The sequence below is a fragment of the Alosa pseudoharengus genome, unplaced genomic scaffold (genome assembly GCF_046254945.1).
Source record: "Alosa pseudoharengus isolate Yale_2024_CS ecotype anadromous, Long Island Sound unplaced genomic scaffold, YU_APseudo_1.1 YU_APseudo_1.1_scf_13, whole genome shotgun sequence".
NCBI lineage: Eukaryota > Metazoa > Chordata > Actinopteri > Clupeiformes > Clupeidae > Alosa > Alosa pseudoharengus.
The window spans coordinates 13,999,692-14,012,191 of record NW_027468598.1 but is presented as its reverse complement, the minus strand read 5'-3'; the positions used below and the strand labels follow the sequence as shown (position 1 = coordinate 14,012,191).

Genomic DNA, 12,500 nt, shown 5'->3' with positions numbered 1-12,500 from the left:
GCTCAGCAACACACATACACGCTACACACACACACACACACATGCACGCACAAATGCACACATGCACACACACACACAAACACACAGTACACATGCTACACACAGACACACACACAGACACACACGCACACACGCTTGTGTGTGTGTGTGTGTGTGTGTGTGTGTGTGTGTGTGTGTGTATGTGGAACTGAGTGGAAATCAAGCCAAATTTAACATGTGGCACTGCTCTGTCTTCATTCATCTTGAAGCAAAAGCACACACGCACACGCACACACACACACACACGTCTGTCTTTATACACAGGAATTTAGAAGAAAAGCAGAGGGATGCAAACAACAACTCTCAATGTCTATAGTATGCATAACACATATTTATAACAGATGCGTACACACACACAAACACACACACACACACACACACACACACACACACACACACACACAGGGAACACTGCTGATAAAACACAAGTTCTGTGGCCTACTCTGATCGGGTCTAATCTTTGTTCAAACGAGGCACCAGAACAGAGCAAAACAATGGCCAAGCTCCATGGCAACAGAGGAGCCCATCACCATGGCTACGTGTGTGATATGACAGACACCAGAAGAGAAAGAGATGCTGGCCCGAGACACAGAGGTTCTGGAACTCGAGGAGGGAACGGGCAGCAGAGCGGAGCGGAACGAGTCTGCATGGCAGGTCGCCATGGCAACGGTACAGAGACACAGGGAGAGAGATGGGGAGAGAGACGGGGAGAGAGGGAGAGCGATCTCTGGTTGCCATGGTCACAGGGCAGCAAGCATCCATGTGCCTTGTTCAAGGATCTGTGTAGAAACCCTCTCGTCATGATTACACATAATGTATGTGTGTATGTGCCTGACTGTGTGTGTGTGTCTGTGTGTCATTTCAAATGATCCCTACAACCTGAGAATATAGAGCTGCAAACTGGTAAGAACCGGTTTGCTAAATCAGCTAGTGCTCACAACGGATCATCATGTTAACGGACACGTAATCCTCTCCGATCACCGCACTGCTTCAACATAATATGCCCAGACAGCATGCTCAACACACTGTTCTCCATGCACAGTCTTACAGGGAGATGGGAGGAGAAAGACAAAGGCAGAAGGGTTTTTCAGTTGCCCAAGGCCACTCATGATCTATCAGTCCTGAGACACACACATATTCATATCCTTACCCTACCGCCACAAACACACACACAGACACACACACATGCAGACATTAAACCATAAGGATGATGCAGACACTAATTCATCATTCAACCCAGCACTCACAAAGACACCTAAAGCTGAGCTCTCTCGGTCTCTGAGCTTGACCCTATCCACAGTGGCTTCCTTACACAAGGCTGAGACCAAAGCCCAGCCACACCAGGTCTGCACTTGATCAAGGCCAAATTGAGCCCAGATTCCGGAACTATCTGGGTCCTGAGTCATCAGAACCTGAAGCGGAGTCAGACCCAGATGGCCAGGCCAAGACAGCGTTGGGAGCTTTGAGCACAACAGGGTCAACAAGATGGCCAACCCTTGCTTTGCTCATGGGTCCACACATCCTCCGGGGAAAACAGCCCATAGGTTGTGGGAAAGGCCTGTGCGTGAGTGTGCGTGTGTGTGCGTGCGTGCGTGCATGCACATGTGCGTGTATGAATGTATTTATATTTGTGCACATTCACTTCCGACCCAGATTTCTCCACTGACGGCCTGAAACATTCCAAAGGTTTGGAATGTGTTTTGGCTCGGACCCCCCTACCATAAAAAGCCAATGTGTTCCTGTTTAGCTGGTGTGATGTTCTGGGAGAGGATGCAAATTCCCTGCAAAGCAACAACTACCGATTGCTCATGTCTCGCAGGTTCATGCCATGTCCACTCTACTTGGACGAAAAGCCCTTCAGCAGCACACTGACACTTTTGGCCAGACTGGACTTAACGCCATGGGGGCTACACATCAAAACTGCCACCTGGCCAGTCCAAGTGATGGCTCTTGCATGGTCATGGGCAATTATTTAGTGTGTTTGGTAGAATGGCTGCATGCACATCCCAACTCACTTTAGGCCAGGAGCAGGACATTTGCCTGAGGAAGACTCCAACGGGTCCAAGCATCGCTGTTTTTAATTTAAAAAGTTAGGAGTTACTCCGGTGTGCGGACATTCTCACAATTATTCAGTGTGCCCACATTGATAGGGCATACACATTTCTAATAGAGTGAAAGTAAAATTGTGTACTTTGGCTGGGTTTATGGCACCACAGGGGCCAGAACTGTGGTTACCTTAGCGAAAGTTGGTCAACAACCTGGATCTAGAACTAAACTCGTTGGCGCTCATCTCATTAACTCTAGAATCTAGAATGGTCTAGATCCAAAAACCCTTGCTGGAAAATGTAGGACCACCATCGTTAATCCTTCCTGAAGGCGGGTTCTGGGGAACAGTCACGTGAGGGCCAAGCTCTCAGAACCAGAATAGAGAGACTAGAACCCATGGCAAGCGTTCAGCTCAGGCACGTGTAGGAAGTGCTCCGAGGTGGGCGTGTGATGTCATTTCCTGAGGGCAGCAGGGCGCAGCTGCCTGTGTAAAGGGCTGGCTGTTAAACGAGGCGAATGTTCCTGTTTTAGTGTTTGTGTGTTTTAGGGGTTAGTCTGCTGGGGCAGGCGGCCCTTTCGTTTGCCCTCCAGACTGTGGCTTATTGAGTATGTGTATGTGTGTGTGTGTGCGTCTGGAATGTTTGTGGGCCCATCAGACAAACAAAACACCACACACACACATACACACATACTAAAAGTTACCATCACAAAGACGCACTGTTGGGTATTTCTGTCAAAGACTTACAGGACACACCAAATGCAATCAGGAGTCAGTGGTTTAGATTTTGAAACGAGATTCAAGTTTAGATTCAGACCAAAATGATCCTCACATCCCATAGACAAGTCTGGGTTTCACCCTTAGACCTCAGGTCTGTAACTGATGAAGTGAGTTATTATTGTAGTTCTACAGCATTAAACCTTCACCTCGTTAAATGGCAATGTTCACTGCAAAGCCACGGTAAACTGTGCAGATAGAATCGCTAGGTAATAGCTCCAAAAAGTTTACTACGCTATTCAGTCTTCTTGTCACCAGGCCAAGGCAGTATGCAAGTTGTGCAAGTTCATCTGGCAGGACGTCTACACGACATCTGGAGTACATTACGAGCCGAGGACACGCGGATATAGCTCGCTGCACGGCCTGCCTGCCTGCCTGCTCGCATAGAAGCAGAGAAAGAGTGAGCGCGCGGGTGAAAGGAAGAGAGATGAGAGTGAGCAGCTTCTTTCAAGAATGCAAAGCTCCCCCAGTCCCTGAAACACACAGCTTGACAACAGATGTGCCATCAAACGATGCTGCAAACTGAAACAGAACCCGTACACGATTTGGTGGCGAGTTTGCTAATGCTCTGCAAGGCAAGGCTTTCTCGGTGAGACTATAGTGCACAGGGGGCCATCAACTAGTTCAACGACTCACACGTTGGCTCAACGTTACGCAAGCGTAGGTATCACTTTATCGGTCTCCAGATAGGAGCAGTCGGTGTCCATGTCCTGTTACATCCCGGGACAAAATGATTGCGTACAAATTGTGCTTAACGCAACATAACTCAAAAAATGAAAAGGCTAAATGACAAGTCCAGGGTTGGAGTGGGCTTTAATATGTGGGCACCCACAGACTCTCAGTCTACTGGAAAGAGGCTCCCTGGTCTTTATCAACATCAGTTCACCAGCAGTACACACATAAACAAATACGAGTCCGCAATGCAACATAACCCCGTATTCCACATAGGAAACATCCGGGAAAGATCAGGCTGACTGAAGGTACCAACACGGAGAATTCAGGGGTGTCCACGTAAACCGCGGCAAAGCTGCTTGAGGAGGAAACAACGACCTCAAGAAAACCACAAGCCTCTCATGGCGGGGTGTAAATGTGTGAGGTAGACATATTACTCTTACCTGTAGTCGCTCTGTCGCAGGTTGCCACATTATGAATAAATGTGCTTGTTCTACGTGTCTGTGAATGGTATATGTGTGATTGTGTGAGTGAAGGTGTGTGTGTGTATGTGTGTGTGTGTGTGTGTGTATGTGTGTGTGTGTATGTCTGTCTGAGTGTGGTGAGTCCGTGCGTGTGATTGCGTGTGTATGGGCACAACAGCTGGAATCTCGTTGGTGAGCACTCCGGTTCGCATGTGCCCGCTCGCGGCGCTGGCTCGCTGCTTCTCCTTACCCCGGTGCTCCCGCGATCCCGTGAAAACAGACGGTGAATTCCAATGGTTCGCGAGGACGAAGCTCCGCCTGCGAAAAAAACACGCGAACCCCCTCTTTTCTCTCCTCCTCCTCTCCTATTCTCCCCTCAGCTCATCGCTGAACTGGCCGGCAGTGGGCGCTTGATGGAGAAAAGTATCACCAATGATGTGGACAAATGAATTCGCATTCAGTGTCTGGACTAGGGTCTGTCTGAAGTGTGTCTGGGTACCTTCTTGGAGGACCTTACAGATACTACACAAATAAAACAGACAACTTTATCAAGTTTATCAGCTGAATTCAAGTCTAAAATTGGCCTTAGTGTCAGCAAATGCAGGGGAAATGTTATCTTTATGTTAGACGATCAGTGACCTGTAGAATGGCCCCTATTTCTCTCAAAGAAGAAAAGGAATGTGGCCTCAGTCAGATGTGCTTTTGTCATTGGATGTGAAATAGACCCCCAACGGCACAGCAGAATGACCCCAGAGAGATCAGCAGGGTCAGAGGTCAAGCATCAGTTCCAACTTTTTTGTCCTATTGCCTCCTCATCACATCCCTCATTCATTATTTCCTCCTAAAAAAGGCATAGATAGATAGATAGATAGATAGATACTTTATTGATCCCCTGGGGAAATTCAAGGTGTTAGTAGCAAAAACATTAGTTGTGCGCATTAGTTGTGGCATAATTTCACATAGGCTATTCACCACCTTCTATTCCTCATTCACTTTTTTTACCTCTCAAAGTTCATTCATCTATCCATTCTTTTCTCCTCACCTCTCTTCATCCTTCTCTTCCTCCAAACTGAAGTTGTGTGTGTGTGGAAGGGTATGGGGTGGGTGGGGGGGTAGCGGCACCCGGATTGGCACACCGTCACACTCCGATGTGTTTACAGATGTTTACGCCACATGGAACATCTGGATTCTGCTGCAGGTCAGCAAAGGTCAGTGTCTGCGCTAACAGTCCAATGCTCCTTTTATGGGCTGGGGCTGCTATCGGCCAATCAGGAGCCAGCTCTACACAGGCTCAGGGTCCCGCCCCTGTCTCCTGTCTGTCTCACTATTACCTTTCTCTCTCTTTCTCTCTTTCCATCTCTATCTCTTTGTCTTTCTCGTGTTCTGTCATTTATCTCTGCATTTGTACATGTCTCTTTTGTGTCTGTCTGTTGGTATATCCTTTTCTTAGATTCATACCCTCATCTGTCTCATGTCTGTTTGTGGTATGTGATTTTATTAGGTTCATACTCTCTCACCCATTCAATCTGCCTCTTCTTACGTGTGTGTGTGTGTGTGTGTGTGTGTGTGTGTGTGTGTGTGTTTGTGTGTGTGTGTGTGTGTAGGTATTCCACTTTATTGGAGTCACATCCTTCCTGTGTCTTGTCCACTGTGCCAGTTTATTACATTCATATACGTTTGAGTCATATACTCTCATCTCTTCTTTCTTGTTCTCATCTGTATTTTCAAAAAACTATTTCTTGGCCTCCCCTTGTCTTTTTCTTGTGCAATCTTTTGTCTCTACTTTATCAGAACAGACACACACAAATACTTTGAATTCTCTCTCAAAATTGTTTGTTTGTACTAATTCAGACTTAGCACTTATAGATTGCATCATTCTGTTAGCCACTGGAACAGTTTCTTCAGTTGGGTAGCTTGCGGGAATTCTGCAGTGTTGGAGCTGTTTTTGTTCATCCAGAACAAAAACAACAGATACCAGTGAAGAAAACACTAAACAAAATAGAAACTGAAACCAGCAATACATCTACACTCACCCTCACACACTCACTCACACATATAAACACACACACACACACACACACACATACACAAAACACACTATGTGAAGGGTCGACTAAAACCTTTATTAGTACATCATTCAACACAGTTAATCAACACATTGACCATTCTATTCTTCAATGTGGAAAAGAGGGAAGAGGAGACAGAAAACCACAGCGAGGTGAGGAGGATAAGGAGGAACTACGGTAACGGTCAGGACGCCCATCTAACAGGAAAAGATCATGAAAAGGAAGGCCCGACCCGTACAGACATATTCATTCTCTCTCACTCACTCACACATAGGCATAAGCCTAAAGTAGGCTATATGGACATTGTTGCACCCACTCGACAACAAAGACACAGATGCACAAATACTGTACAGCAAACGGACTCCCTGGCTACAGACTCCCAGGCTAACGAGCGCAGACACTAAATCCAGCTGTGATGAACAGAACCCAGCTGTGATGAACTGAGGGGGTCCAAGAACCTTTTATCATATTTATATCTTGACTCCACACAAGACCCAACATTATGGTACCATGAGCCAACTAACTCCAGTATTACGAACATCAGTGCTCAGGATCAGAGGTTAAAAGAGAAAGAGAACCTAAAAAACCTGGACCTCAGTCAAATGGTTTGATACAGACATACAGTACTCTACAGTAGATGGACACTGTCTTCTCTGAAGAGTGGTTTAAGGTGATTTTGAGCCAGTCAGTTTAGTCTTTTTTAACAGTGAATGTTTCATGTTCTTAGTTCTTTAGTCCTCTTATCCTTCCTTTCCTTTCCCTTCCAGTTCATCATATTCCTTTACTCTTAGATGTTGATCAGTTTCCATTTGTGTCCTTAATTATTCAAAATCAAAGCTGTAATGTCCTGGTACAGTACAGTACAGTGGACACGGACAAGTGACCCCATGAAACAGGAAGTTGTTCTCTTCTACCCACCTCTCCCAACCTTTGAACTTCCTCTTAATTATTGTATCATTCCATCCCCACCATTCAAGTGTGTACATAGAGAACAGAGAAGTTTAATAAACGACCTTATTAAGGGCCGTTCACACCAATAACAATAACTATAACTGAAACTGACAATATCGGTGTTCGTGTCGTTGTTATAGTTTATGTGTGGACATTGTCATTTGTTCTTGGTCTGAAAGGCCCTTTAGTCAGAGACTAAGTTTAGTTATAGAATGATGCCTAGTTCTCTCCTGAACAACTCATACCAAAGAAACTGATAAACAAACAAACAAATATAATACAATCAAATATTACTTTAATTATTAGTTTTGCAAAAGCACTTTCTTTCAACTGCCTTGACGATACATTGATTCATTATGAACTCTCCTACTAACACAAAATGCGAGAACAAGAAGTAGTAGAAGAAGAAGAAGAACAACAACAACAAATAGATTATGGCACAAAACCTCTCCAGCGAAGTTTAAAAAACACAAAATTTACCGTTACATATTATGCAGGGTTTCTAAACGCAATGCAGAAACCATCGAACGCTATCATGCACCAGTTAAGGCCACCTACTGCAAGTTAATTTTTTTCTCCTTAAATAAAAAAAACCTCTGTTTAAATCATTACATAGTTATTGTTTTAAATAAGTTACATATCATTACAGCACTGTATTGACCAGTGCATCTATGTCTACTACATCAGCAAAAACCGCTAGCACTGCCTGGAAAGTCTACACCCACCAGAGGGGCAGGTGGAGACTGAAGGGTAATGTAAAGACCACCACCCCCCACCACCGCCACCTCCACCCACATGGTCCCTCCCCCCTCTACAGTAAAAAGGAAAAGTCTGCGCAGGTGAACGACTACTCACATTCAGCTATAGAGCAGAAGTCTGTGTGTGCTTGGGCCCTTCCCGAACCACGACTGCACCGTGCGATGCAAACCGTCGCAAAGCATCGTGGGTAGGGGATGGGAGGAGAGTGAAATACTGTCACATCCCTCTAGAAGAGGGGTCTATTCTAGATCTTTCTGTTTTTCATTTTTCACATATCAATATTTTCATTTGTTTAGAAGAACATTTACAATGATTATAATTATGCCCTCTTTAAAAAATAATAATAATAATAATACTGAATGGTTGGCATTGACTGATCAGAAAGGCTGGGCTTAAATGCATATGTAGGAGTGTGTATCTGTGTGTGTCTGTGTGTGTGTGTGTGTGTGTGTGTGTGTGTGTGTGTGTGTGTGTGTGTGTGTGTGTGTTTGTGTGTGTGTGTTTGTGTATGTGTGTGTGTGTTTTACAAATCTTTCGTTTTGATAAGCGTGACCAGAGGTTTGTCATCGGGACTGTAATCTTCATAGGTGATGGGAGTGGCGTCATACATGGCAGGCCGAGACTTCTTCCCAAACCTGAGAAACATCAACCAATCAACAGAATATTTATTTATCAACCAATTATTTATCAGTTAACTCTTTCCTACTAAAATACACACACATAGAAAAACTATATAATTATATTCCAAACCATTTGTGAAGTCATGTATTATGTAAGGGATAATGTATTTTCCACCTGTAATTATCGATAATTCCGACTACTTGCCAAAACGAGAAAAGAAACTTAACACAATGGGTCTTTAAAAAGGATTTTGCCACCGTTTGTGGCTTCCTGACAAAATAAATAGTTTGCCACACAAATAGAACTTAACGGTTTCAGGTGTTGCATGGCAACGTCTTACTAGCTGACTCACTTTCAATGAATTCATTGCAATAAGCGAACGGTCTTCTTGCAGAATGATAAAGACGTGAATCAAAAGCACAAAACCCGTTGCCATTGACAGCGGTCATTATATAGGCTACTTTGCAGTGGTAATTATATAGATTTATTACACGGCTCTTCGGCGTGCTGCAGAAAGTTCCATTCACATGAATGGTCCTTCCCAATGTTCGGAGGTCTGTTAAATCTATATAATTACCGCTGCAAAGTATAAAATGACTGCTGTCAATGGCAACAGGTTTTGTGCTTTTGATTCATGTCTTTCATATCATTCCACAAGAAGGCCGCTGCGCGTCAGGGTTCTGTTTGCCCTGTCGGGACTTAGGCCGACAGGGCAAACAGAATATAGGCTTTTCCGATAATTACCGGCGGACAATTCATTGTCCCTTACTTAACAGACCTCCAAACCTTGCTTTTCTTTACCCCTCCCCCTTCCTCTGACCTGCCTTTCTCTCTTTCCCCCTTTCCTCGCATGACGCACGTTTGACCCCCCCCCCACCCCCAACTCCCCACCCGTTCTCTCACTCTCTTCTTCCGCCCATCCCTCTGCCCGGTCCTGGCATACATTCTCTCTCTCATTCTTTTTTTGGTTTTAACAAGGGTTGTTTTTACGGTTTTTACTAGTCCAAAGTATCATGTATGTCACCCCCCCCCCCCCCCCCCGCCTCATCCCTCTTCATTGCCTAACCTGGCATGGCGTATGTTGAGCTGCCCTCTCCCCCTCCCTCCTCCCTAGCTAACCTGGCATGGCGTATGTTGAGCTGCCCTCTCCCCCTCCCTCCTCCCTAGCTAACCTGGCATGGCGTATGTTGGCGATGGCGTTGCTGAAGTCGCTGTCGATGCTGCGGCAGTTGTAGAACTCCTGGTAGGCGTGGCGCGAGGAGCCCTGGTACTCGATGCGGCTGATTCGGCAGATGCCCACGATGAGGATGATGAGCATGAGGACGAAGGCCACACACAGCGCCCCGATGATGATGTACAGAGAGTGACGTGGCATGTTGGTCAGGGTCTCGTCAGGGTGCGCTGGCTTCCACTGCAGGTCTATGGAAGGACAGAGAGAGAGAGAGAGAGAGAGAGGAGGGAGAGAAAGAGAGAAAGAGAGAGGAAGAGAGAGAGAAAGAGAGAAGGAGGAAGAGAGAGAGGGAGACAGAGAGAGAGACATCAATACCTGGTGTTATGTCTATTTTTTCTTCTCCTTTCTCTTCTCTTAGATCCTCAGTCTGGTTCTGAGATGTCAATACATGTAACATTAATGGAATGATTTGTACGTTGCCAATTTTGGCCTGTCCCCTATTATCGCCCCCATACGTGTGTGTGCCACTTAACATTCATTTTGGTGGATTCGAAAAAAAAACTTTTTTCTGTAGTAGTTCTCCACTGATCTGAGCTAATGCACAGATTACATAGTGAAGTAGGGGTCTCGGGAGGATACAACTTAGTCTGAATGTGGCCTTCAATTCACCACCACATTTGAATGTCCCCCATAGCCCGAGTGGGCGGAAATAAGCAACAGGACAGACAACACAGTCTAAAACTATAAGCGTGGTAACCATGATTGGGTAATTTAGGCAGTGAATGCTCCCGGTTAGATCCAGGCCACGTCTACAGCTGTCCACATGCACACACTTCTGGCTACTCGAATTTCGAATTTTCATTTGAAAGGGGTGGAAATTGATGCTATTGCAATAGTGTTCTATGTCCTTGTGATTTTCTACTGGCTCATGCATGTCCTTATGCTTTTATGTCAAACTCCAATCAAAATGCATCACTAAACAACCCTGACATAACTAAATTAACCATAATAAACATAATGGGTGTTAAATGTTTGATTCTAACAATAATGTTATACAACAATTTCTAAGATACATTTATTACTCTCACACACACACATGAATGCTCGCATGCATACAGGTACACACAAAGGCATGGGCACAGACATACACAGAGAGCAAATATGCATGGCTAAATGATTTCAGGTGTGTGTGTGTGTGTTAGGGGTGTAACGGTTCATGTATTCGTATTGAACCGAAACGGTACGGGCGTCACGGTTCGGTGCATGAATTTACACGGAGAATACACGGTATAAAAATACATAAAACTCGTGTGCGGATTAATTAATGTCATGCGCAATTACTGTTAAGTAGCGAGAGTTACGGGAGTTCTTTAGCGACACCTAACGCTAATCTGTAGCCTCGCCTTAGCTCTGAAGCTCTGATTGGCGCCTATGTTTTTTTTTGTCAGGTCGTCGGTCGAGTCCGTCAGTCATTAGCAGCACTAAGGTTAGACCTACAAGAGTTAGAGGATCCGCTGGTCTCTTTAAGATCGCAAGTTTGAGAACTTCAGTTACAGTAACGTTAGTACAGGCGAAAGAGTGGTGGATAAGATGAAATTGTGTGTCGGCGTTGTTCAGCATTGGGTATGTGAGTGGAAAAAATGCTACACATATTCAAAGCCATCACCCAGATGATGTAGGCTACCAATCACTGAAACGAGGGGAAAGAAACTTCCCGTGCGCTTCAGCAGCCTTTGGATACACATACAAATAGGCCAAAACCTATGGCTTAAATTAAATGATTTCGTAATGACAGAAAGCTATGTAAATCGCGTGGTAATTACCTTTATGTTGGGGTAACTCGTAACTTCTCACATGAGGAGCTGGTAGTGTAAGTGCAGACAGTAAAATAAAGTGACAATGCTAACCAGGCTAATAAACAAACCATGCTACGGTGAGTTAACGTCAAAGGGCAAAGTCACGTGACTTCTAGTTGTAGTCTGTTTATGAAATGAACAATTTCGGTTTTTTTAAAAAGGCAAAATAGTGTGATATTTTCACAGTTAGTAGGCTAGATTATTACTTTACACACAATGAAAAATATTGAGGCAAATTGTAGACCCTTCCATATACAACTAAACACAGATGTTGAAGGTCTTGCTTAAGTGGATTTTTAAAAATCATTTTCTATGTAATTTGCACTTTCAGAAATAAGAGATGCTGTAGGCCTATTTTCAGTTTTATAGCTGATTGTCTTATTTTGTTTACAAGTTACAGATTGAGTCTGGGCACTTATTGTACTGTTTAGCCTACATCTTACACACTTCAGGCTGTTGCAGATAGCTCAGGGAAGAGACTGTATGACACTAGGTGGTACAGCCTGAGACATGTACAAAAAAAAATGCTTTCTGCATTTTTGTTTTGCTTTTCCCTCCATTGTACCGAACTCGTACCGAACCGTGATGTCCGAACCGAGGTATGAACCGAACCGTGACTTCTGTGTACCGTTACACCCCTAGTGTGTGTGTGTGTGTGTGTGTGTGTGTGTGTGTGTGTGTGTGTGTGTGTGTGTCCTACTTACGGATCTCGCAGTTGCCTCCAACCCAGCCGGGAGGGCAGTGGCAGGCATAGCCGTTTGATTGGTTGATGCAGGTGCCGCCATGGTGACAGGGATTGCTCTCACACTCGTTGATGTCCACCTCACAATGTTGCCCTGAGGATTTGAGGGTGTGTGTGGGGGGGGGGGTCGGAAGTGAGGAAAGAACACATGAGGGAGGGGGTGTCAAAAAAACAGATGTCAGGTACACAGGAAGCTCTCTCTCTCTCTTACACACACACACACACACACACACACACAAACAAACACTTAACACACATGCAGGAGCTCTTACCTAAGTATCCAGGGGGACACACACAGGAGGCGTTGAGTCCTCCACTCTCACAGTGGCCTCCATTTT

The 12,500-nt window shown here is 45.0% G+C and overlaps 2 protein-coding genes across 2 annotated transcripts in view; both read right to left on the bottom strand.

The window, feature by feature from the left end:
• The window catches only part of pid1 (phosphotyrosine interaction domain containing 1), a 29,464-nt gene extending 25,174 nt beyond the window's left edge, over positions 1-4,290 (bottom strand). The window contains exon 1 of the mRNA XM_076282239.1: positions 3,976-4,290. Coding sequence (XP_076138354.1) covers positions 3,976-4,005 — 30 coding nt within the window. The 5' untranslated portion in view covers positions 4,006-4,290. The remainder of the gene's footprint in view (positions 1-3,975) is intronic.
• A 4,005-nt stretch (positions 4,291-8,295) lies between these two features.
• dner (delta/notch-like EGF repeat containing) overlaps positions 8,296-12,500 on the bottom strand; it is a 57,915-nt gene continuing 53,710 nt past the window's right edge. Inside the window, exons 10-13 of the mRNA XM_076281679.1 lie at positions 12,435-12,500; positions 12,125-12,256; positions 9,566-9,812; positions 8,296-8,407 (exon numbers count right to left, since the gene is read on the bottom strand). The exon at positions 12,435-12,500 is cut by the window's right edge and continues 48 nt beyond it. Coding sequence (XP_076137794.1) covers positions 8,296-8,407; positions 9,566-9,812; positions 12,125-12,256; positions 12,435-12,500 — 557 coding nt within the window. The remainder of the gene's footprint in view (positions 8,408-9,565; positions 9,813-12,124; positions 12,257-12,434) is intronic.